This window comes from Suillus fuscotomentosus (genome assembly GCF_016647785.1).
Source record: "Suillus fuscotomentosus strain FC203 chromosome Unknown F5891scaffold_11, whole genome shotgun sequence".
NCBI classification, from domain to species: domain Eukaryota; kingdom Fungi; phylum Basidiomycota; class Agaricomycetes; order Boletales; family Suillaceae; genus Suillus; species Suillus fuscotomentosus.
In genome coordinates this window covers 251,881-275,771 of record NW_024539523.1, presented here as the reverse complement: position 1 = coordinate 275,771, position 23,891 = coordinate 251,881, and the positions used below count along the sequence as shown (strand labels likewise).

The 23,891-nt window shown below is 48.7% G+C and overlaps 9 protein-coding genes across 9 annotated transcripts; 4 read left to right on the top strand and 5 right to left on the bottom strand.

Annotated features, from left to right (window-relative positions):
- The first annotated feature begins 1 nt into the window (after nt 1).
- On the top strand, nt 2-1,657 carry F5891DRAFT_55434 (uncharacterized protein). Its single transcript, XM_041372236.1, has one exon. It carries the CDS (start codon nt 234-236, stop codon nt 1,422-1,424), a length of 1,191 nt encoding a protein of 396 aa, XP_041229410.1. The 5' UTR covers nt 2-233; the 3' UTR covers nt 1,425-1,657.
- Nucleotides 1,658-3,762, bottom strand: F5891DRAFT_1208489 (uncharacterized protein; the record flags this gene model as incomplete). The annotated part of the gene is made up of 3 exons (XM_041369114.1): nt 1,658-2,158; nt 2,212-2,487; nt 2,585-3,762. 3 exons carry the CDS (start codon nt 3,760-3,762, stop codon nt 1,969-1,971), a joined length of 1,644 nt encoding a protein of 547 aa, XP_041229409.1. The 3' UTR covers nt 1,658-1,968.
- A 138-nt stretch (nt 3,763-3,900) lies between these two features.
- F5891DRAFT_1184779 (uncharacterized protein) lies at nt 3,901-4,515 on the top strand (the record flags this gene model as incomplete). The annotated part of the gene is made up of 6 exons (XM_041366486.1): nt 3,901-3,928; nt 3,980-4,017; nt 4,068-4,127; nt 4,186-4,196; nt 4,232-4,251; nt 4,304-4,515. The coding sequence occupies 6 exons, from the start codon at nt 3,901-3,903 to the stop codon at nt 4,513-4,515; spliced, it is 369 nt and encodes a 122-aa protein (XP_041229408.1).
- Nucleotides 4,516-4,694: 179 nt separating this feature from the next.
- Nucleotides 4,695-8,216, bottom strand: F5891DRAFT_55343 (putative transmembrane protein). Its single transcript, XM_041372228.1, has 10 exons — nt 7,362-8,216; nt 7,190-7,309; nt 6,996-7,131; nt 6,546-6,940; nt 6,394-6,493; nt 6,168-6,346; nt 5,854-6,118; nt 5,586-5,804; nt 5,455-5,535; nt 4,695-5,397 (listed from the first exon to the last, which is right to left on the bottom strand). Exons 1-10 carry the CDS (start codon nt 8,102-8,104, stop codon nt 4,822-4,824), a joined length of 2,814 nt encoding a protein of 937 aa, XP_041229407.1. The 5' UTR covers nt 8,105-8,216; the 3' UTR covers nt 4,695-4,821.
- A 1-nt stretch (nt 8,217) lies between these two features.
- Nucleotides 8,218-11,139, bottom strand: F5891DRAFT_55342 (2-isopropylmalate synthase). The gene is made up of 5 exons (XM_041372227.1): nt 10,947-11,139; nt 10,599-10,893; nt 10,158-10,547; nt 10,035-10,107; nt 8,218-9,983 (listed from the first exon to the last, which is right to left on the bottom strand). The coding sequence occupies exons 1-5, from the start codon at nt 10,958-10,960 to the stop codon at nt 8,368-8,370; spliced, it is 2,388 nt and encodes a 795-aa protein (XP_041229406.1). The 5' UTR covers nt 10,961-11,139; the 3' UTR covers nt 8,218-8,367.
- A 283-nt stretch (nt 11,140-11,422) lies between these two features.
- On the top strand, nt 11,423-14,454 carry F5891DRAFT_1015318 (tRNA synthetases class I, catalytic domain-containing protein). The gene is made up of 10 exons (XM_041360874.1): nt 11,423-11,684; nt 11,737-11,899; nt 11,950-12,290; nt 12,345-12,503; nt 12,559-12,767; nt 12,818-12,985; nt 13,036-13,142; nt 13,193-13,358; nt 13,413-13,569; nt 13,626-14,454. The coding sequence occupies exons 1-10, from the start codon at nt 11,481-11,483 to the stop codon at nt 14,226-14,228; spliced, it is 2,277 nt and encodes a 758-aa protein (XP_041229405.1). The 5' UTR covers nt 11,423-11,480; the 3' UTR covers nt 14,229-14,454.
- A 727-nt stretch (nt 14,455-15,181) lies between these two features.
- Nucleotides 15,182-16,565, bottom strand: F5891DRAFT_1015313 (uncharacterized protein). The gene is made up of 4 exons (XM_041360873.1): nt 16,152-16,565; nt 16,028-16,100; nt 15,827-15,980; nt 15,182-15,772 (listed from the first exon to the last, which is right to left on the bottom strand). The coding sequence occupies exons 1-4, from the start codon at nt 16,439-16,441 to the stop codon at nt 15,639-15,641; spliced, it is 651 nt and encodes a 216-aa protein (XP_041229404.1). The 5' UTR covers nt 16,442-16,565; the 3' UTR covers nt 15,182-15,638.
- A 335-nt stretch (nt 16,566-16,900) lies between these two features.
- On the top strand, nt 16,901-20,576 carry F5891DRAFT_55249 (uncharacterized protein). The gene is made up of 9 exons (XM_041372221.1): nt 16,901-17,578; nt 17,634-18,066; nt 18,116-19,014; nt 19,065-19,574; nt 19,628-19,686; nt 19,740-19,859; nt 19,916-20,236; nt 20,284-20,333; nt 20,388-20,576. Exons 1-9 carry the CDS (start codon nt 17,068-17,070, stop codon nt 20,521-20,523), a joined length of 3,039 nt encoding a protein of 1,012 aa, XP_041229403.1. The 5' UTR covers nt 16,901-17,067; the 3' UTR covers nt 20,524-20,576.
- A 1,432-nt stretch (nt 20,577-22,008) lies between these two features.
- Nucleotides 22,009-23,638, bottom strand: F5891DRAFT_1162713 (uncharacterized protein; the record flags this gene model as incomplete). Its single annotated transcript, XM_041365300.1, has 3 exons — nt 22,009-22,371; nt 22,430-23,557; nt 23,617-23,638. 3 exons carry the CDS (start codon nt 23,636-23,638, stop codon nt 22,016-22,018), a joined length of 1,506 nt encoding a protein of 501 aa, XP_041229402.1. The 3' UTR covers nt 22,009-22,015.
- Between the last annotated feature and the right edge of the window lie 253 nt (nt 23,639-23,891).

The window sequence follows — 23,891 nt, the reverse complement described above, 5'->3', positions numbered from 1 at the left end:
ACACTTATTGATGTCGTTGAAACGTTGACTCTTGACAACGTGTTTTGGCCCGTAGTAAATGGTCCGTCCCGTGATCGTAACGGGTAACCATCTACGTAGCCCCATCCTCTCTCTTTGCCATCTTCATCGTGGCAGGTCTCCCTTGAGGGTTCCACCCACATTCCTTACAAAATTCCAGCTGTAATCGTTCAGCACTCTTACCTTTCGAGTCTACTTAAACCGCTTGTACCAATATGCACTCCGAATTTCGACGCATGCCTGCTGAGCGGGTGCGGCACGCAAAACGGCTAGGTCATGTCCAGCCTGTAAACGACCTATATGCGTCTCCTCTCGTGTTTGCTGAAGATGCTACCACAAACTCTACTACTACCACAAGTCAAAGTACTACCGCCAAAACCACTTCAACGACATCCACCACACCTGTTGCAGTGACCTCGACAGCGAAGACTAGTTCTTCACAGTCGTCTGCATCTCCTTCTACCTCGCAGACGTTGACGTCTTCATCTTCTTCGCAACCCACTCCCACTTCTACTCTCGCTTCACCCTCAACCACCTTGTCCACGAGCAGCCCCGTTGCCACGGGACTGACTATCAGTCCCTCGCATACCACATCTCAGTCTGTGGTTTTCATTACTACCACTCCAAGCGCAACCGCTACAGCTATTAACAATGTCAGTAGCGCATCAAGCCAGACTCTCTCTGGCGGCGCACTTGGTGGTATTATCGCTGCCTCCGTAGTTGTCGCCCTGGCCTTGATCATATTCATCGTTCGGAAAACGTATCTCCGCCGCAGGCAGAACCGTCGCCTCTCTTGGCCCGTTGGCAATATTTTTAACGAGATCAAGCCGCTTCCTGCAGCTCCCAGTGATGATTTCTCTGAGAAGCCTGCTTCGCTGAGGAATTCACCAAAATCACCTTTTGAAGCTCATGGACAGTCGCAATATCCGGGCCCCCTACAACCTCCAATCCAGAGGATGCAGAGTCCATTCACAGGGTATGCAGGCCCAGCCCCGCCTCCCGCTTCGTATAACAATCCGATGCCCATGTATTCCCAACCACCACCACTTCCCTCTCTAAGCCCCGGAGACTCTGCTGTTGCCATGGCACGTGCAGCAGCAGGAGCCAACTTGTACTCCCCACCTGCCCCTACTACAACGCCTATACCCATGTTTCCAACTGCCCCAGAGGCAGTTGTCAACCGCGCGTTTATCCCCACGCTTCCTGACGAGCTCTCAGTCACAGCGGGCGAGCGCATTCGTGTGCTTGCTCAGTATGACGACGCATGGGCGCTCTGCGTGAATGGGCGTGGTGAACAAGGCATGGTTCCCCAGGAATGCCTAGATCGACCTGTCGCATCCAACCAGCCAGACTGGCGGAACGCTGGGCGTACCAGCAGTTTGGTTTCTGATGGCAGACGCTATTGACTTTGATATCGTTCGTGAGCTGGACCGCGGGCTCGGGCCAGTGTATGTCTTTCAACGATCATTGCGATGTCGTCTTTAATGATTTGACGCAGGTATCACTACATGTTTAAGTTTCATTTATTTATTTAGATACCTCGCGACGTTCCAGCGACTACACTTTCCTACCACGTTTTGTTTCTCGTTCTTATGATATGACATATTTGGAATTATTCGGTACGGTGTTGGGGTGGTATGTAGAAACTGTTAAGTTGGGCGAGAGAGATTGCTCGTTGTATGAAATTGAATAAATTGACACCAACTGGTAGCGTTCGTGTTTATTTAATCTTGGAAAAACGAAGGTCGTCGATAAGAGCATTCAAGGCTCCACTGCTTTGGTGCTTGTGGGTATCCACAAACAAGTTAAAAGTTTGCAAAGCGTATGTACGCACCCAAGTCCCGCAAGAGCAATTAGATCGTGAGTATATTGCATGGTCGCGAGAGATGACTTATTACATAGTCCACGGGTATGGAAGAGAGTGCGGGGGTATAAGGGAAGCACGTCCTACTATTGCAATAACAATCTTGGATTGCTCGCATTCTTCGGACGGTGGGGAATGCGTTGCGACGAAGCGGCGCTGAGTGCAGACGTCCGTCTCGTCAGCTGGGCTCTCCGGAGCTCTTCGTCAATTCGCCACATTCCCTTGACGAATGCTTCGCGGTCAAGAAAGCCGGTCGAGGACGGATCACAGTCATTCCTGCAGTGAAGAATGAATGAGTATGGGTGCGTCAAAAAGACTGCAGTGCGCACCATATGTCCCGGAGTTTGCCGCGGTCAAGTTTTGAAGCATTCCAGACGAGCTTCACTATTCGGCCGCCTAGTCTCTCTTCAGGTCCAACTGGGACTAGATGTGTATCGTCATTCTCGCTTTCTGCATCCTTCAAGGGTAGTGAAGGATGATCCTCCGGGTTGGTGATCAGGTCGACTGAAAGCCCTCTCCAGCCAGCAGCTTGTCTGCTCTTCTTTACTGACAATGTAGATGATGGTGGGGACTTCAACTTGGCTTTCTTGGCAGCTTTCCGTCGACTGATCACAGTCGCAACAAATAAGGTTTCATAGCGTAGTCCGTGCGGCAGGCGGGACTGGCGTGGGTCGCAGGAGTAATGAAGCTTTATGTGTCAACTGCCCGCTATTTCGGGTACTTATGCTTGTGGTACTTATGCTTGTGAGAGAGGCGGTGGTTGCGTTGCTTAGGATGGATGAGCGATCGGATGTGGATGCAGAGGTGGATGCAGGTGATGTGCGGGAAGGAAGTTTAGTGCGTGATTGAGGCGGTGGAGGTGGAGGTCGGGGTCGGTGAGTGGTGGGCGTTATAGATGATGATGTTGACACTGATCTCGAAACGGGGGGCGACAAGGGAAGTTTTGTACCTGGTCGCTGAGGTAATTTGGGAGGCTCGGGCCTAGGTATGCCGTTGCCGTTGCTAGCGGCCTTCCCCCAATCAAAAGGGACGTTGGTGGTAGGACTTATCGCGGAAGTCACAGACACATTCTCAAACGAGTCAGCGATGCTCGCGATGTCCCCGTCCACGCTGCCATCGTTATCACCATTTGTCACAAGCGATGACTGTACGGACAGTCTTGAGCTCATGAGTTTCAGGTCGCTTCCATCAGAAAGAGATACGGAATGAAATGATGAAATGGAAGAAGCGGGCGCGTGGCTTGCGCGGGCTGAGCCAAAAGCATGTGGACGGGGAGGGGGGTAAGTGTGCTCTACAGTGAGTGAATCTGAGTGCCCTGGGGGTCGCAGAGTAGCACTGCTGTCAGAGATAGCAGAATTTGAAATTGAAGGTGAAGAGTCTGTCGATGCATATGAAGGTTTACGTGGTGGGAGGGGCGGACGTGACTTGGGAGGGGATTCCAAGTTAATGAGTGGTGCTGAAGACATTGGTGCTAAACGAGCAGCAGCAGGTTTATGGGGAACCTGTGGGGGCGTTCTTCTGATATCTGGAAAGCCTTTCAGATGCCTGCCATTGTAGTGTGAGACGCCGGACGGTGCCCCGTTTGGTCCATCATCTACAATCCAGTCTTTTAAGTCAATTAATGAGGTTCTACGACCTAGATTTGGAGGCGACGGTGACGGTGACCTGCTCAAAGACTTTGACGGCGTAAATGGAGCAATTGGTGGGATTGAGTCTGAGGTAGGTGAGATAGGTGATTCCAGGAGGTTATTAGTATTAGATGAAGGAGGATATTTTGCCTTTAAAACGACAAACGAAGGTTTTGTCGTCGTCTGAGAAGGACGCTGGTCGGCGAGAGCCTCGAAAGCTTTAATCCTTGATTGCAGCGCGGCTGAAGGCATCTTATGGCTCTACTCTGAGCGCTGCGCAACCCATAAACGTTCTTTTAATATTTATTTCTAAATCAAGCCTTCGGCACTCTCCGGAGCTCATGCTTATAAAAAAAAGGGGGTATTTCGACTTTGACAATAACGCCCAACATGCCCAGTGATCTTTATGCCGTAGCAGGTTTGTAGTTTCAGTAATATACATTACCTCATGACCTCACAATTTGTTCAGATTTCTGTCTCATCCCAATGGGAACAGGAGAATCTTCCGTACGTCCACGGGAAATAGGGGATTATCGTCCAAAGTAAATGCGTTTTAGGTTGCAGAATATATCGCAGAGTGTCAGAGAGTCTTGGAAAAATCAGGGCTGACGTTCAAGGTGAGCATGGGCGAGTTGTCATACTCAATTTAACTAATCTTGCTTCAGATGCAGTAAGATTTTTCATTTGTATGTCAAACTTCTGATAACGACACATGTTTCAGCGGGTACGGCACTAATCTTGGTACGTTGTAAGAGGTAACCAACCTTGGCCTTTCACTGAATTTTCTTGTTAGAGGGGCCTTGGAGCGAAGTGTCTCAAGCCATACATGATTGCCATACTGCAGTTCACCGCAAAGGTGCCCCTCGAGTTGCCACAGACATCCGTATTGGTACACGCGTAGATCGAGATACCCCCGTGGGTGATGGCAATGATCACAAGGTGAAACGCGTAGAAGAGATCCTAGCGAGAGAGAGAGCAGCTGCATCTGGAATTTTCGTTGCTTGAATAGTGTATGGTTTTTCAGTGTTTTAACTTGTCGACGACGTACTACGTAATTTCATATTTGACCCCACATCTCACATGACCCACAGGTGTCACAGGAATGTCACGCCCTCTTGTCGTATTCACGGAGAAAGATATCTGCGCAGCTTTCTATGGTAGATCTCTGTTCGAAGGAAGTTTTGCAGTCTACCTGGACTCACGCGACGTCGACATTACAAAAACGCAGGATAGAAATCATATGTGCGAGCATTTACAAATGTGCAAGATATAAGCATTAATGTGGTTTGATAGAAATCATGTACGCAGCCCTCAGATGACAGGGACATGTTTAGGGCCCTTCGCAGCATATATCTGCGCCAGTAGCCCAAGCACCCCACCGTCCTCTAATCCCTCTTCGTCGTTGATACCTTCCTCCTGTGACTCGTACGGCTTCTTGCCCTGAGTGTCCCCATCAACGTATGAATCGCCCAGTCCACTGCCAACACCACCATCTAAATCTCTGTCCTCATCCAGTATCGGCGGCGGCAGAGGCGCAATACTTCCCTGAGAGTCGCCCAGTATCGCGGTCTGTGCCATGCCCATAGCTGAATTCGAGCCAATGGCCGACTGCCATATAGTCGAAGAAGTGGTACCGCCTCCACCTGCGATGATGTTGCCCCCACCTAGCTGGAGTCTTCGCCGGAGGGCTGCATGCTGACTCTGCCGAAGAGCGCGGTCGTATTCGTGAGCACGCTCCGTGGGGTCCTTGTTGCCGTCGTTCAGTAGGATGGTATTGTCTAATGCTGTCTTCGAAGTGGAAAGTCTGCGCCGTGCACTGAGGTCGGCGATGCGGCTGAGATACAAGGAGCCGGAGGGATCAGATGGATTCCAGTCGGGGTTCGCTGCCTGAATGACAGGAACAGTCATCAGAAATACGGACTATTATATATTAAAGTCACAAACCTTGAAGTTCAAAAAACTCTTTTCCATCTTGCCCTCTCGAGACATCATACGCTCATCTTGGTTCTGTGCGGGAGCTCCGAACTACTCAACGGTCAGTAGACGTAGACAAAGACTTGAAACGATTGTCTCACCTTGACATTGCCGTGCCTCTTGAAATCGAACTCGGCAAAGCTGCAAATATACCCTCTCCCAGGTATCCAGACAGTGAAGTCATGGAAAAAGTCCACGATAGCGGGTGCGCATGAGGGTAGTGAAAACCAGAGTATGAATGGTGTCGTCAAGACTGAGACAATCTCTTGTATGAAAATGGGTATCTTCATCGCAAAAAGCTCTCCAAATTCTTGGTGAACCTGTTCCAATGTCAACAAGTTCGACGATGGAAAGCTAGGACCAACCAACCTTCTTGGAATGTAGCTCCCCCTTCCATTCATCTGGCATGTAATGCGTATATTGAATGACCTCTGTCATGAGCAGCTCAGGATCAAACACCCTGTTATCCTCTGGTATCATCCCTCTCGCAACGGCAAGCACGGCCCCAAAGATACCAAGATAGAATAAGACAGTCCTATGTGGCGTAATCTCAAAGTGCAAGACCAAATCGGGATCGATGACAGACGCGAGCACGAGCACCGCTGCAAAGGACCCGGCAATAAAAGCCACGAAACTAAAAAGGTGATCAGTACAATTGATGAGGAGAGAAGTCATGAACGAACCGCATGATGATGGTCATCTTCTCGTTGGGAAATTGGCCGATATACATGCTCGCTAGGGGATGTGACTCATCTAACCGCCGCGTGAAGAGATGGGAGAGTTCGTTGAACTCGCGAAACTTCCACTGAGCGAAGGGTGTGTAGCGCCGGCCACCAATCGATGACGGATTTTTGTGGTATTCCTGTAGGATGTTAGGCAACACCACAAGTTATAGCAGGAGTGACGCACCTCGAAATAGCGGAAGAATGAAAACATGATCATGTAGAGGAAGATAAATGGTGCAAAAATAGCGTTCAAAATACCCATAAAAATGAGGCGTCGACGAAGCCTAAATTACATGAGCATAAAATTTCTCGCGTTTAGCTGAGGAAAAGGCGTACCCTTCAATTAAAACGGCTCTGTTCTTGGTTTTCAAGAATACCTTCCTGACGCGTCCTTGTGGGTCAAACAGATACTCCATCAAACAAAACCGCAAATTCCACTCCAACACCCTTGTTAACGTCCGCCCCTTGCCATCATCACTTTGCCTCAATATTTGTTTAAGCTTGGGAGGAAGTGGCATGCGAAGATCAAGCAAGTCCTTATTAAACAGTGCGATGAGGTAGTTCTCTTGCCGCATGATGCGATTTGCGATATCGTGAGCGTCGAGAGAAGCAGTTGCTGGCGTTGCAGCATTAGTGCCGTGCGCTGAAGATATGGCTGTTATAGGGTTTTCTTCGCGTATTGCGCCTATCCTGCGCACGATTTCGGGCCAGGCGATGGTTGATATGTCGGCCTATACGCGTGGCGTATGAGCATCAGGGCAAGGGTGAAGACTGAACTGTACGTACATCTGGGACACGTAGGAGGTAGGTATAGAATTTATACATGTCTACCAAGCGCCTGACCTCGAAGACAAAAGATATAATTTGCCAGATATAGAACGCAGCAAAAAGCAGAAAGAAAAGTAGCGTAAATCCAGAGAACCTATGTCATGCGCGTCAGTATGTCGTAACTGTTAACTTTCTTGGAACCAATTGCGCACTTTGATACGCAGCGGTCAACTACCACGTCCGACAACCGAGTAGTTTCATCCTCACGAATACGACTGTAGTCGACACACCCAAGTAGGAATGTCGAGAACCCAATTACGAATCCTACTGTGCTACGCATCAGCAGTCAGCAAATTAGTTCTGAATGCACAAAGAATCACTGACAGGAGATTGAGCCCTCTTGCCAACGCTATGGAGTAAATCCCTTTGCCTTCATAGTACAGATACACCTCCTGCAGAAACGCGTCCAGGTTATATACGTTGACCCAGTTCCATAAGGCACGTTCGTAATCATCTAACCCACGCATAGGCTTGGATGATTCTTGTGGCCGCTGATATGGTGGCGTCTGCGGAAATTCGTCGACGTCTAATTCTGACGGTCTAGGGGGTATTGAAAGCATAGGTAGAGTATCTATAGGAGGCGCTGTTGCATGTGGAAGAGATCGTGCAGATGTGGAATAAAGTGGTTGTGAGCGGCCCTTGCCTTTAGAGGGGCGGCTAGACGCCGAAGAGTCCTCTATCATAAAGCGCTGAGGGGCATCATCATCTGATTCCTGTTCGTACGTCTTGTCCTCCTTTCGTATGTTAGGCCGTAGCACGTTTATCTCGGAGCTCTGGCCGTCCCATGATACTCTGTGATTTCCGTGTGACTTGGTGCTCTTCGACAGGATCCCTCTGGTCGCGTGGCCTGCTTCTAGATCTTCCTCGGCACTTTCATTCTCGTTTTCCTCGACAACGAACTGGTTGGCTTGAAAATAGCCTTGGTGTGTACGGCTCATTGGATTTATCATGTTGAGGAAGGGACGTGAACTGGACATCATGAGGCCTCCTGGAGGATATATGGACTGTGAGCCATGCAGATTTGCTCTGGAAGACGTTGAGGGGCGAGTTGAGGGTGGAGACGACATTCGAAGGACCAATCACCTATAAACTACAACTTGAGTTTTTCAGGCTAAGTTCATGGACAGAATATGGCAGGATTGATGTCGTCAGTGTTCGTACTGCCAGATATATAGGACGCGTCCTTTGTCACAGAGACGCTCGGAAACTACTGGCGTCACAGTGTGACTGCGTGACCGTGTCTCCTTCATGAAATTGCATGTCAGATATTATACATCCAGGTAATACATCGTTATTCATATAAAATATCTTCTTCGCGCTCAACACCAGCTTATGCTTTTTTTGCAACTACACTCAACCTGCTCGCCGCTCTCAAAACAGCCCTGATACCAGATGCAGTGATGTCGGTATCGCTGCCCAATCCCCAAGCAGCTTCTTTTTTGACCCTTCCTGGCAGCTCATATACGAGATCCACGAAGGAGACGGCCTTCACTTCTGAACCCTCTCCTACAGAGTGCTCTGAATACTCCCGGCAGACAAGAGTACCCTCAATTTGTGTGTGCAACGCAGCGATGGCTGCGGACAAAGGTCCGTTACCCTCACCAACGACTTTGCACACTACGCCGTCGATCTCCATATCACCCTTGAACTGGGGGCCGCCGCCTTCGACGCGCTCAAAGTGGAAGTCACCCAGAGAAAACCTGCCCTTGTTTTCAACCTCGTAGTCGTATGTCTCCCGGAAGAGGCGGGTGAGGTCTTCATACGAAATTTTGCCATCTGACTCGCGCACGGCGCGCTGCACGACCTCGAAGAAGGAAGTTTGCAATCTGCGAGGGAGTGTCAAACCTAGAGTATTGACGATAGCATCCGAAACATCCGATTGGCCAGAGGTGGTATTGAAACCGACACTGAGCTTCAGCTCAGGCAATACACGGTCACCGATGGCACCATTAACTGCGCTCAATACGGCGTGCAAACTGGAAGCGGAAATGTCAGAGTCGAGTCCAACACCCCACCACGACTCTGATGATTGGCGAGTTTCCTTGACGTCGTCAGTGGTATTGACGAGTTCGATGTATGATGCTGCCTTGGAGTTTTCTCCCTCGCCAACTGCGTGCTCCGTGTACTCGCGGAGGGTCATGTTGATGTCCAAATGAGTGCGCAGAGCGTCAAGAAGAGCAGAGATGGGACCATTGCCATCCCCGCGAATGACACGCAATACGCCATCCACCAACATAGTACCATCGAAGCGACGACGCTCGTCGAAAGGTTCACCGTCGTCAGTAGAATCAGGTGACGGCTCAGTCGTCATACGGAATGACTTGAGCGCTAGTCTACCTTCATACTTCGATCCACCAAAGCGGTAAGTCTGGCGGAACGCTGTCGTGATGTCTTCCACGGTGACTTCGCGCGCCTCGCGGTCGGATATTTGCTGAATGACCTTGTAGAATGCGATCTGCATATTACGAGGAAGGTCGAGTTGCAGGTGTTGCTTGACGAGGTACGCGATGCCTCCCTTTCCGGACTGCGCGTTGACACGAATGACAGCTTCGTAACTGCATCCGAGGTCGGCAGGGTCCAGGGGCATATATGGTATTTGCCACATCTTGAGCTCGCCGTTTTCATCATTCTTTTTGTGACGAATACGCTGTTCTTCGAAACCTTTCTTGATGGCGTCCTGGTGCGAACCAGAGAAGGCCGTAAAGACGAGCTCGCCAGCGTAAGGGTGTCTTGGGTGTACAGGGAGGTCATTGCAGGAGGTCACGACGTCAATGACTTCTTGGATGTTGCTGAAGTCGAGATTGGGAGTGATTCCTTGTGTGTATAAGTTCAATGCTAGAGTCACAATGTCGACATTTCCTGTACGTTCCCCATTACCAAACAAACAGCCCTCCACTCTGTCAGCGCCGCCAAGGACTGCGAGCTCAGCAGCAGCGATAGCAGTGCCTTTATGAAGTATTAGAAATACGTCTGTGATTAAATATGTTCATGACGCACCTCTGTCATTATGTGGGTGCAGACTAATGATAACGTTTTCTCGTTCAGATATATGAGCGGCAAAATATTCGATCTTTGAATATGGTGAACAAACATGATGGAGACTTTCATAAAAGAGCCTACCTGATCAGCATAATGGTTAGGAGGAGCAATTTCAACAGTGGCAGGAAGGTTGAAGATGATGCGGTCAATGCCTGGCCCAGCCTTGCCCCATGCGGTCTTGACAGCCTCACAAACTTGAAGAGAAAACTCCAATTCTGTCTGGGTGAATGTCTCCGGGCTGTATTCATAACGGAATTTCATCCCGTGTGATGCAGAGTATTGATCAGCAAGCTCGCTGACGAGTTTGGAGTGTCTAGTAGCCAGTTCGATTGTTTGTTCCTTCGAGTTACGGAAAACGATGTTTCGGAACATGGGACAAAGCGCGTTATACATGTGCAAGATAACATGCTTTGCACCAGCGACAGCTTCGAATGACTTTCGGATGAGATCCTCACGAGCTGGAGTCAGAACCTAGACCAAACATCAGAAGACGTAACCAAGTAATTTCGCAAGAGTGTTTACCTGGATCCATACGTCATCCGGGATCTCATTGTTTTCGATCAAATATCGAACAAATGAGAAATCGGTGTCGCTAGCAGAAGGGTAGGCGATTTCGATTTCCTTGAATCCGCATTTGACCAGCAAACGGAAGAAGGTGAGCTTTTGATCTGCCGTCATTGGGCATGCCAAGGCCTGGTTTCCGTCACGAAGATCTGTGGAAAGCCATATGGGAGCTTTGGTGAATGTCTTGGTTGGCCATTGACGATTGTCGAGGACCAGTGGTACGTATGGTCTGTACTTTTGAGTTGGATCGATGCTACGGGTCGTAATCAATAAGAAGCGATGAAAATCAAACTAGAAAGGACGGACAGCATGCAAGGCATGATGAGCGGACTTGGTGAAAGAGAAACCAAATATTTGGGGGAAGAAAAACTATTTGAAGCAGGCAGTCGAGTACTTGAGTCACACTGTTGTCTGCAGAAGCCGATGGAGTTTTATTCTTTAAAGCCCCCTTGGCAATTAATAATAATCATGCTCCAGGTACGAATGGAGTCAGATGGAGTCATTGTCAAACCCTGGTACTGTCATACGGCTAATGCGGCCTCTCTTGCCAAACCCAGTTGACAACCTCGTCAGATCTAAAGTTTGAAAAACCCGCTCGGGACGGAGGAAACATTCGAGGGTAGTTTGATCAGACTGCTTAGGGTAGCCCTTCAAAGCTTCAACATTCGATGTTCAACGTTGCAACATCGATTGCGATCAGTGGATCAATTTATTTGTAGAGAAAAGATCCAAGGATAGATTGTGTACATGTAGAATTATACATAGATAAGATTAGGGTTCATCTTGCTGGCAGCGAGTGAGTCATTGCATGATCATCGCTACTCTCTGAACTGAACAATCATGTCTATAACACTTTCAACGAAAACTTCCCCGTTTCCTTACGCTTCGATCGCCATCGCGACCTACACGCAGAAAGTAGACATAAACTACGACGAATCAGTAGATGGTGTCACTCTAGACTTTGAGGGTTCACAGATCTCTGCGAACGATGAGATCGTAGCTGTGTTGGCCAACGCAGGAGGACTCGCTGGAGACAGCGTAAAGGCATTGCGAATCTTTGATACAACTCATACAAGTTTAACCGAATCAATCACAGACTGCCGCGTATTTTGAGCTCGCAAAAACTGTGCCGACATTGACAGCGATCCCAGATATCCTTGCTCTTCTCGATTCTTTAGATAACCATCTCGCATACCGCACCTTCCTCGTCGGCCACGACATCACTGCAGCCGATTTCATCATCTGGGGTTCAATCAAAGGTAGCGCGATCAGCCAAGTCGTTGATATCGTCGTGTCTGACATTCATCAGTTGCACCAAAATTTATTGGGTTTCTCAAAAATGGGCAGCAGCATGTTCATCTTCTTCGGTGGATGTCTCACATCGAGAGTCTCGAGTCCATTCAAGCTGCGCTCGCGAGCCTTACAGCAGCTAAAGCCAATAAAGCCAGATCGAATAAAACAGCCGCAGGATTTGCTCTTGGCCTTCAAAATGCAAAGGAAGGTCAGGTCGTCACGCGTTTCCCGCCTGAACCTTCTGGTTACCTCCACATCGGACATGCAAAGGCTGCGATGCTGAACCAGTATTTCGCAAAAATGTACAATGGGAAGATGATCATTCGTTTTGATGATACCAACCCCACAAAAGAACGGGTAAGGCCCTTGTTTTATTCACAAACACACGGAGTCTTACAGTAAATTGCCTAGGCTGAGTTCGAGGAGACTATCTTGCAGGATTTGGAGCTCCTAAACATCCGCGGGGATAAAATAACCCACACATCAGATTACTTTGACCAGATTTATGAATTGGCCATTCAAATAATCAAGAGTGGTAAAGCTTACGCCGATGATACCGAGCAATTACAGGTGCGGAGCTTTAGTTTAGGAATCATGCATAAATGTCGACAGGGCCAAAAATTAGATGCGCGAGGAACGAGGCAAAGGTGTTGCATCTGCTCATCGGGATGACTCGATCGAGGACAATCTGAGGCACTTTGAGGAGATGAAGACAGGATCTCCAGAAGGTGTCAGATGGTGCATCCGCGCGAAAATCAGCGTGGACAATCAGAACAAAGCTATGCGTGACCCCGTTATTTACCGATGTAACTTAATCCCTCATCACCGAACTGGGTATGGAACCATCCACTTAAATTTTCACCGAATATTGATCCATCTTACAGAGATAAATGGAAAATATACCCCACCTATGACTTTGCGTGCCCAATCGTGGACTCCCTTGAGGGAGTTAGCCATGCCCTCAGAACGAACGAGTACCGCGAGCGAAATGCGCAATATCAGTGGATGATCAAAGCTCTTGGCATGCGCGGTGTTGATATCTGGGACTTCAGGTCAATCTCTCTCTTGGATCTGTATTTAAAAACTACTGACACCTCTGCAGTCGTCTAAGTTTCATCTATACACTTTTGTCCAAGCGAAAGTTGCATTGGTTTGTGGACAACGGAATAGTCGGGGGTTGGGATGACCCACGTTTCCCAACCATTCGGGGTTAGTTCTTCTTGTGGAGCACAAGGCTGTTTCTGATGCGACTGCGGCAGGGATCCGTAGACGCGGGCTGACTGTGGACGCGCTGTCACAGTTCATGTTAGCTCAGGGGCCTTCACAGGCGATTGTATCGCTCGAGTGGGATATGATCTGGGCCATTAATAAGAAAGTAATCGATCCTGTTGCCCCGCGGTTTTGGGCCATTGTGAAGCAGAACAGGTGCCGTCATCAGCAATACCAAACATTTATCTGCAAGCTGACACAGTCGTCCAGTGTCTTTGTAACTATTAACGGTGGCCCCTCTGCACCCGAGGTGAAGACCCTACCACGGCATAAGAAGAATCCAGATGTCGGCGAGAAAAGGACCGTATTTACATCTACCATTCTTGTCGAGCAGGAAGACGCCATTTCCTTCGATGATCAAGAAGAGGTATGTCATGCCAACGATAGCCGAGAGACAGGTCTCATCCGCACTGATCGCGTTAGATAACGTTGATGGACTGGGGAAACGCCATTGTACGGTCTAAGACCATGGGCCCCTCGGGCGATGTCACTTCCCTCACGATGGACCTCCATCTTGAGGGTGATTTCCGCAAGACAAAGAAAAAGATTACTTGGCTTGCCCAACCCTCTAATGATCATCCCTTGGTCGACGTAACGCTCCTTGACTACGACTACCTGATCACGAAGAAGAAGCTTGAGGAGACGGACGACATCAAAGATTTCGTCACGCCCGTGAGCGAGTTCCGGGAGGAGGCGTTCGCAGATGCGAACGTAAGTACGCTCACTAAAGGGGACATTATTCAGTTTGAGAGGAAGGGTTATTTCATCTTTGACGGCACTGCGGAGGATGGGAAGCTCGAGTTCATCCGGATTCCCGATGGGCGTGCAGCCAATCTGGCTAGTAAGGCGGGGAAGCCTGGTGTTGTTACCGTCGAGGCTCCAGTGCCGCCGCCCTCGGGGACTACCGCCGACGCTGGTCCCGTCCCCTCCTCGGCGATGTACAAGGTGGAGAAGATTTACGGCGAGGAACCAGTGAAGCCCGTGTCCACTACAAAGATGTACACGGTTGCGAATGTGTACGAGTGATGGTCAGGATAAGAATTGATAGAAATCGTTATATTCTTAGAGGCGACAACTTACCGTATTATGTTCATCGAGAGCTTTGGCGTTGAGATGAGTAGTGCGCGACACCAATTCCTGACTCCGTAGAGTGGTATGTAGTAAGCTTCATGTACAGGGATCTCAGAAAGTTCCGAACTGCGCCTGGGCCAATGAGTCGAATAAAAACGATGTAATAAGCAGGTTTCAAACATGCGCACACCATCGAAGCGGAACAAATTTCCAATGTGTTACACTGCTCAGTTAGGACCGGACAATATGGTCCTCAGAGAAATTTAAATTATCATAATTACATAAATGCTTCAGGTGCAAAGGATCGGGATGTCCTCGGAACTTGCACCATCCAGGAGGGACATCCAATGTGTCGACCACTCGCCCATAAGTCTTATAGTTGAAATGACGTTCGAAGACCTCCATGAGCTCATACCCAAGGTGCGATGATAGACAAAAACTATTGTCAGCGGGTTTCGAATCTGTTAACCATTTGTCTACTATGAGCCTAGGCCGTGTGAAACTGAACATACCAAGCGGGTAAGATCTGGTCGGTCCGACTGGTTGTGCAGGTAGCTGGGATATGGTCATAAGGTGACGAGCGAGCGAGAACCTGAGGCCAGGCAACAATCTTGAGCCTCACTCAAAAAGTCTCCGAGCCGCTGGGAGTATCCATGACGATCGACGTGTTTGTGTGGAATACTTCAGTACTCTCATGATAAGGGGAACTTTTGATAGATGTAACTGAGAAAAGTACTTCGTGGGAGTCTGGGATTGGTTAACTGTCGAACGTAATCGCGACTTTCTATGGAATATCGCATTTGTTGATTGGGCCTAGCGTCATGACTAGATGCACACGTCAGAATTAGTCTAGACGAGCATCCTCTGTAAGCACATTCGGAACAGAAGCTTACCATTTATATCAGTGTCTTTGTTCCCTCATTGGTGATTACAAAGAATTAACCAAAAGCAGCTATGCATTGCGGGAGATGAATTCGGTTTGACGTCTGGCTTCGGAAGTTGAAATGTTAACACGTAACCTCTATAGCACAGTACATGTACAGACACACGGTTGATACTGTAACAATAATGAGCGACAAGCCTATCAGGTATAAATACAGTACCTAAATCTTATGCTGATGGAATGTATCCTCCTCAGCACCACAGTATGTACCGTATTACATTGAAAGGGCGATTAAACGCCAGAGAAGTAATAATGCACGAGATGGAATGAAACGCGATAGGACTGATAGAGCTACACAGGAATGAGCGACATTAGCGAAAGCATCGACAAACAGAATATGAATATACAGTGGTAGCAAGAGATGCAGGGAAGAAAGCACATAGGAAAAGCGATGAAAAATCTGAATCATCGAGCCGGACCAATCAAATAGATTTCCGTCGTAATCGTCGGCCCCAATTGGCGAGTGGTGTGCTCCGCCAGAGCTTCGAACGATCCGATGAGTCTGTATGGAGATTGAACCGACTTCGGCGGAGTACTTCCATCAGGATGAATGAAACTTCGAAGCGATGTCAGATAATGACGCTAGCTAAAAGGAGTAGGAAAGATGTACCGAGGAGTTCCTCTGTTGATGCGAGGGGATGCGTTTCAAACTCTAGATAGTCATGTCCCAAGCCGGGTATCGGAGCGGCAATGAAGCGTTCGCCCACGTGCATACTATTGCTGTGGAAAGAACCTTTTGTCTGATTTGAATCATAGTCAAGAAGCTGCATGACATTCAGTAGTGATACCAGGCTCAAAGGAAAGCACAAACTGTTAGTGCATCTGGTGCTGCCATCCAAAAGTATTCCGTGTCGAAGCGTGTAGGTATGCCGAGGACATTGTGACTTGGTGGTGTTGAGAACGTGCGGATATGAAGGTGGATAAAAAGAACATACGATAGTATGGCACTCGAGCACCCAAACATCCCTTTCGCGCCGATGATTTTTTCCTTGCCGATGACAATCTCTATTGGCTGCTTGCCCTTCCATCCGATCTCAGCGATGACCTCCCCAAGTTTATTATATATAGTCGTCCTGCGACTCTCATCTTCGCTCTCTGTGTTTAAATCCTTATTGTTGTCACGAATAAAATAGGACCTGGTAAGGATGGTATATCCAAGAGCACCGGTTTCGGGATAAACGAGAGCCGAGTTCAGGATATCCGACTTTGAAAATTTGAGGAGCATCCTGCTGTTGACTTGACAGAGAGAAAAGCGACGAGCAAGGGGAAGTGGAAATCTGTCCTCAAGAACAGCGGGATTTTTTATACGTACATATGTGTGCGGTGGTAAGGAGGGGTCGCTGGCAGTGAAGTACACCAAGCTCGATTCAGCTATCCCTTTGATAGCTGTCAAATAATTGATCTAGAACTTCCATCAAGAACTCCCATCCGCGGAAGCAAGCTTGCTAATCATTTAACCACCTAGGTACTGTCTGCCCGCTATGCCGTCTAATCACATTAATCTCCCGTATTCTGAGCCATCAGAGTGCTAGTAGGACATGCCTATGCGGTGCCCATTGGCACGGATCTGTCCTGAGTCGAATACTGTATTTGGTTGGATAAGCCCACGCCACCAGTTGTTTGGTTTTATTGACGTTGTGGCAGGGGTTGAAACTGTGTCAGAACCAGTGATTTCAACACCGACGACGACGACGACAGCTGAAACGACCCAGAGGCCCTTTGACCGATTCTCATTCGCACTTGCACCTTAATTACTTCAACAAACTGGATATTCGCACTTCTCAACGACCTTGTCTAAAGGGTTGGTGACAATCGATCCAATAAACTGGACCAGTTATTGTTGCCGTGGACATGGTTCAACGCCGTTCACCACATAGAGTCTCGTTTCCTCCGAATAGCAATAATCTGGCGCGTAGACAGTACTCGCTCCGCCATACCTCCGCTGCCAAACGCGCTCTTGCTTTCGTGAATAGATTCCAGCGTTCCTCGGCTAATTCCCACACGGTGGGCGCGTCCCCACCGTCATCTTCAGACACTACTGTTGATTCGCGTCCCATACTGGCTACATTACAGCCCAATTTGCGACGGCTGCCATCCCGTCAGTATCTTTTGATGAAAAATACCATTCGAGATGTGAGTCAAAATCTTGACGTTCCTATTGGTTCAAAAAGGAAACGCGTCGCGTCGGTTAATGAAAACATGTCTGGATGTCGGCCCCCGCGTGGGGCTCCAAAACTGAAGAAGCTCAAAGCTTCATCGATCCGGGACTCATCCAGCGAAGAACCTAGTGACATGGAAATTGATGTTCCTGGTCGCTGGAATGTGTCTGACGCTTCTGAGATTGACTGCGATGAAGAAGCATGTAAGTACTCGTGCATTGTGATCTTTGATGCACTAATCTCTTTATCTACTATCAGCGGATGAGTTTCTGATCAATGAAGCATCCTTGGGCCAGCTCAAACGTCGTCGAAAAGACGAACTTCTTCAGTTGTACACTGCAGCGGGTCTATCAGACGATGCGCACAACCTCACAAAGCTGGAGCTCGCAGAAGCAATTATTGCAGCGCGAGATGATATCGTATCATTACCTCCCTCATCTCCTGGGCGGGATGCGAGCGACTGCTCCTCAGACGAGGGAAACGCAGCAGGCGGCGAGGAAACGGACGCTGGAACCAGATATCGAGTTCCCCCGGGTCTGCGGCGTCGTGCTACAGTTCACTTGGCTACAAATCAGGCGAATTTGCGCTTCTTGAAAACACGTAGCTTATCCGTTGGCCATATCAACGCAAGTCACTCATGTCCTGACGAGCTACCAGTTGCATGTAAGACTAATGGTGCTGTCGCCCTGACGTGAGTTGAATTTTCCGAATTGAATTCGGTGTGCTAATATCTCACTCAGACGACGGACAACTAGGTCTACATCCAGCCGATCTTCGCCTACACCAAGTTCTTCCAATCAACTCCCATCCCCTCCTGCTACGAGGTTGCGTGCTCGTAAAGTATCCGCTGAGGTTGTCGTTCCCCGTGCCTCTACTAGGAGCAAGGGCAAGGGCAAACAAGTCGAATTCAGCGAAGATGTCAAGATCGCTGAATCTGCTGCATTGGGCGAGGAGAGCGAGCTCACCGATCTCACTGAGCTGGATGAGAAGATTGCATCGGGCTCACCCAGTCCTCGTCGGCTGCGAAGTCAGGAGAAACGTGGTGGAATTAGCGATGATCAGGAATCTGATACGCCAAAGCAACGGGGAAGATCTAGACGGCAGACTTCGAGAGGGGAGGAGGTAGAAGATAGTTTAGAGGACGAGGAAGAGGTCGATGAACTTATCTCATCTCCATCTCCTACTCCGCCACCCATGCGATGTCGAGCAACCCCCGCGAAAAGACGTCTTCGCTCACGCAGACTACAAACACATACTCCCCCAAGCGACGGAGGGGAAGGTGATGATGAAGAGGAAGCTGATGAGGAACAAGTCGAAGAGGGCGTGGAGGAGGATGGCTCGAGCATGGATGATGACGAGCAGTCAGAGCAGTCAGAGGATAGTCGAGATGCGGACGGAGATGATGATGTATATGTGGAGGAATGTACGTCACCTCCGCCAACAACTACTCCACGGAAGCTCCGCAACGGGAAGGTGGTTGGGGAGGAATGCCAAGAGGATACGCCTGGTGAAGACGAGGAGCAAGATGGTAACGAGTCAGTTGACCTAGAGGCTGAGGATATTGACATCGACGCTGAGGGGGATGAGGAGGAGACAGAGGAGATCGAGGAGATTGATGAAGCTATAGACGGAGATGACTGTTAGTTTGTTTTTTCTTGCTTTTTCATATTACTCACACAAGTCTTACAGTCGATCTCGCTGTGGCCACCAAGAAGACCCTTCTCCGTATGCGTCGTGATAACCTTGTCCGGATGTGCGAGACTCGGGATCTGGATGTTGCTGGTACGAAGCCTCAACTCGCACGGTCGCTCCTTCAGTGGCGAGATCAACGAACAAGCGAGTTCTCTTCGCCATCCTCCACAGGCACCATTCGTCCACCGTCAACCGCTCACCATCGTGCTAATGGCCGGAGAAAGGCCAAGAGCCGCAGCCAAAGCAATACACCTCCGGTCCTCTTACGCTCCCATCGAATTCATCAAGACGCACCACGCACTCCTTTCTCAGGCGAGAACACGAGTCAGCCAGAGCCAGAGCTAGAATTGGATCTTGAAAGCCTAGGTTTAGAAGATCGAGAAATTCCGCCTGACAAACTCACAAAACTGGAGAAGATTGGAAGTGGGGGCTTCAAGGACGTATTCATCGGCAAGTTCAAGGGTAGACGGGTCGCCATCGCGGAATTTCGAGATCAGCTCAATTCAAGTACGTCGCAACTGTTACCCATGAGGCTTCCACGTTGTGAACATGCGCTGTAGTGGATATCAAAGAACTCAAACTTCTCGGTGGTTTTGATCATCCGAATATAGTCCGCTTCGTAAGCATCCCCGTCGAGACTGTTGAAGTCGCGATTTACACTGTGCTCTACAGCTTGGCGTCAGCATACCGGAGAACACACGCGAGACACCCGTCATGATAGTAAGCGAACTTTGCTCAAATGGCGATCTCTTCGACTACATTCGCAATGTTCCTGCTCCGTCCCTGAAAAAAGTTGTACGTACGCTTGTTATTCCTTTTCTCTTCTTGCCTATGCATCCTCCTCACAGTTGAGCATCATGCTGGATGTTGCGCGTGGCATGGAATACCTTCATATGCGCAAGCCTTCGGTCATCCACAGAGACTGCAAATCGTCCAACATCCTCATTACTTCTCGCGGTACGGCTAAGATTGCAGACTTTGGTCTGGCCAAAGTGAAGCAGTCCACGCGGTCCATGGTTCGCAGTCTAGTCGGCACTGTTAACTGGCAAGCTCCCGAGCTTTGGCATGCACATCCCAAATACAACCACAAAGTCGATGTCTTTTCGTGCGCCATGGTGTACTGGGAAATGTTTCAATGGCATGTACCCAACAAGAAGTTCCCCTGGGAGGTGAATATATTACCACTCTCTTCCTATCTCGTCTAAGTTTTTTTAAGGGAATGAATGAGCATGCCATTTACGATATCGTTGGAACGAAACGGCAGAGGTGAGTTATCTCCTTGTAGTCCAATGATCTCGCACGCTGACGAGAGGCATTTAGACCGTCTATTACAGGCCTGCGGAAACAATGGTGTCCAGAAATTATTGACCTCCTCGAGCGGATGTGGGCTCATGATCCTAATGATCGCCCAACTATGTCTGAAGTCGTCAAAGAGTTGGAACGCATTGCCGTTTGAGATCTCTGGGGCTCTCAAGCGGAGTCAAATCTTTTATTCAATTATTGTCGGTCTCGAAGCCGATGCTGCTAACGAAGATCCCTCGGGTTGCATCAGGGATGATTGTTTATTCTCTGTCATTGGCTCTCCATACACTATCATCTTCGTCATTATCATTTGCCCTCAACTTATATCCCGCATTGTAACCTACCGTAGCAATCCAAATTCGTGCTTGATGTGTAACCGGGAGGCGTTCCGATGCCTTGATATGCAATATGCTTGTCACATGTCAGAATTCAAGACTGTCCAAGATGTAAAACTTTATCTGGGTTTGATACGATTTCAAGTTTGCCACAAAGATATCTATCGAGTAGAATATCTCCTGCCTGATTCCGTGATGCCTGCGGTTGTAAGTTCCAGCAATCTAAACATCATGATCCTGCACTCAGACAAGCGCTTAATACTCAAGGCAGCGAAAGCTTCCCATTCCGCAGATGCTTCAAAAGTATGTTTGTACAGAACTCCTTCAAATCTCTGTAATCTCCGCAGCGCATGTGCACGCCTCTCTCAAGAGTCGGAACAAACAGACTCATTCGTATTCTCCATGCCCTCCTACAAAAGATTTCCAACGCGCCCGCATGGCCCTCCAAGCGCTTCAAACTATCCTTGGCCCAAGCTGCTCTCTGTCTGGCTTGCATGCCCACCGAATAACGCAGATAGTACCCTGCTAACAGCACAAAAGGAGAATTTAGACTTCAATATAGCGGGCGTGCTACACGGTAAAACTGTATGTCGACATCAAGACTGCAGACCATCATCGTCACTGGCAGCCCCTACTTAGAGAGACGATTGGAATTCGACATTCAGCACGGACGAAGTGATCTTGTCAAACGATTGAATTAGACTTCTAAGTACTCCCGAAATCAGCATGGAGCCGTGCTCACGTTTAAAATGCGAAAAATCGCATGTCGGTCCCTATTGATAGGCTCATCAGTTGATGCTACTGGATTGACGGGTAAGGCAGCTTCGAGAATGTTATCAGGTTCCGTCTCGTCCGTGACATCATGATGGCACCAAAAGTCCTCGGTGCCGAGCGCATACGATACTTTCGCGGTTCCACGCGAACTTGAAGTAAGTGTCTGGACCCGTCAACACAGGAATGTGATCTGTCAAAGGAAGGTCCATATTATTACAATAAAAATTAAGGCGAGTTGTAGTGAATGGGCTATGGGCGCAGTGTTCAACGCGGCCACCGTAGCTCGAGTTTGTGATTTGGCTTAAACGCAATACATGCTAGGAAGGTCAATGTAAGTGACGGCGGGACGAAAGTAGTACGAGAGAATACAGACACATGTGACAAGAAAAAATTCTACTATGCGACGACCAACAATGACAACATCAGGGAAAACCTCCTTCACAAAATCAAGGTAATTTCACAAACTCGCATGAAAATACTGAGAATTCGGTAAATTATTTGTATTCAAAGGTATTTCAACAAATTTCATTGTAATGCTCAGACAAGTGTTAAATAAGCATGTCGGTCACTGAAGGGGTTTACAAAGAAGGTGGAACAGCACTCCAGAACAGTGCTACTCGTCCACTCACGAGGTGCCGCTACGCCGAAATTAGGTATAAGATGAATGCTCCTACAGATATCTGATATCTCAATGATGCTTGCCAGACGTTCTCCATGACGAATCAAGCGGGCAACTTTGTACAACCCATGGTGTGATTCCGGTTGCTGGAATGGAGTGAACCATTCCACATAGGCAAGGTGGGTGGGTGGTTGTGCAGGTCCAGCGCGGAATAACACATTCGAAGCTTGATTTGTTAGCGTAAAGACGACACGGACTTGCGCAACACGGTAACCTTCAGTGATCGAGTGAGATTAGTGACTAACATGTTCAATGCACCATACAAAACGCACCATCCACGCCTGTTGTCCCGCCGTCCCCTTCGTTGACCAAAACTGTGTCAAAACGCGCGGGGATCATATGCCCTCGCTTGTCCTCTTGTGATGGTTGACAATGGACAGAATCCACGGTGACACTCGAGTCCTGGATCCCCCGAGCATTGATTGAGTTGAATTTGATCCTGTGGAACGTAGCCACAGTATCAAAGGGAATAATGATGTGAGCGGCCTCGCGTTCGAGTTGTGCTGCAGACAAACCAGGTTGATTTCTCCCGACGACGTAACGAGCCAAAGCTTCAGTGAAAAATGTGGCGCCATACTCCCGCACAATGCGGTCCAACTGGACACGCTTGATGGTCGGGTGTTTAGTCATCTTGATTGCGCGACGATAATCCATGTCTGGAGGTATGATTTCTTGCGGGGCAATATCACCAACGAGACGCCATTGGACAAAGTTGTCGTGCCATAGAATCTTCTCCCGTCTTTCGAGCCAGAGTGTCATTTGAGTGTACTCGTCTTTATGGTTGGTAGCCCTATAGGCATCCTTCGTGAGGTCGATGTGTAAACGTTCTGTGTACTCGGTGTTGTAGTTGTCAGTTGTACCATACGTTTTTATCATATGTACATAGTGACGGAAGCCGTGAAGCTTCGGAAGGTTGAAATTCGAGCGGATTCCAAGATCAAGGAAGATGTCCTTATTGTCGTGAAAGCGTGTTAAGGCATCATCGAGAAGTGCCAGTGTTTCGTCCGTATGACAAGGGTATTGCGCAAGGTACAGGAAATCAAGGATGGCACGAACAGCACGAGTAAGGCGAGCATTGTTGAGATTTCCAGGCAACCGTATGCCAATGACAATGCCGAGCAGGAAGCGACAGATTTGATTGTGCTCCGTTCCACTAACACGCGAGAGATTACTGATACCCTTGAGAAACAATCGGATATTATGGTTTGGGGGAAGTCTACGACAACGAGCATCAATTTCGGCTTCGCTATATGCCTCCTTGATCCACTCGATGAGGTGCTTTACAATACCCTGGTAGAGTTGATGTAACACGTCCGGCGTGATGGATTGGAATATATTAGCATGCGGGAGATCCAGCCAGAATGGTTTGTAGATGGGCTTAATGCCGCGCTCCTGGCATGCTTGTCTCCACAAGTCATAGTCCTCACAAGCCGGAGGGACGGCTTAGTTCCTTCCGTACTAATCTCAAGAAACTCGCGCATCAAATTGTGGTCTCTCGTTTTGGACTCAAGAAAGGCTGCGGTGACGAGGTAGACGACCTCATCAAGGGTCACAAGTATATTTTCCCAACCGACGCCAAGGTCTGTTCATTTTTTCGTTATCTATCTCTTCATTTATCTTATTCTTATCCACCACCCAGGGTAAGGTCCTTGGGGACCAACCGTTTTGTGACGAGTCTATGGTTGACTCCATCCGTTTATCTTTTTTCGATGGTGAGAACTCAATTGGTGTCCA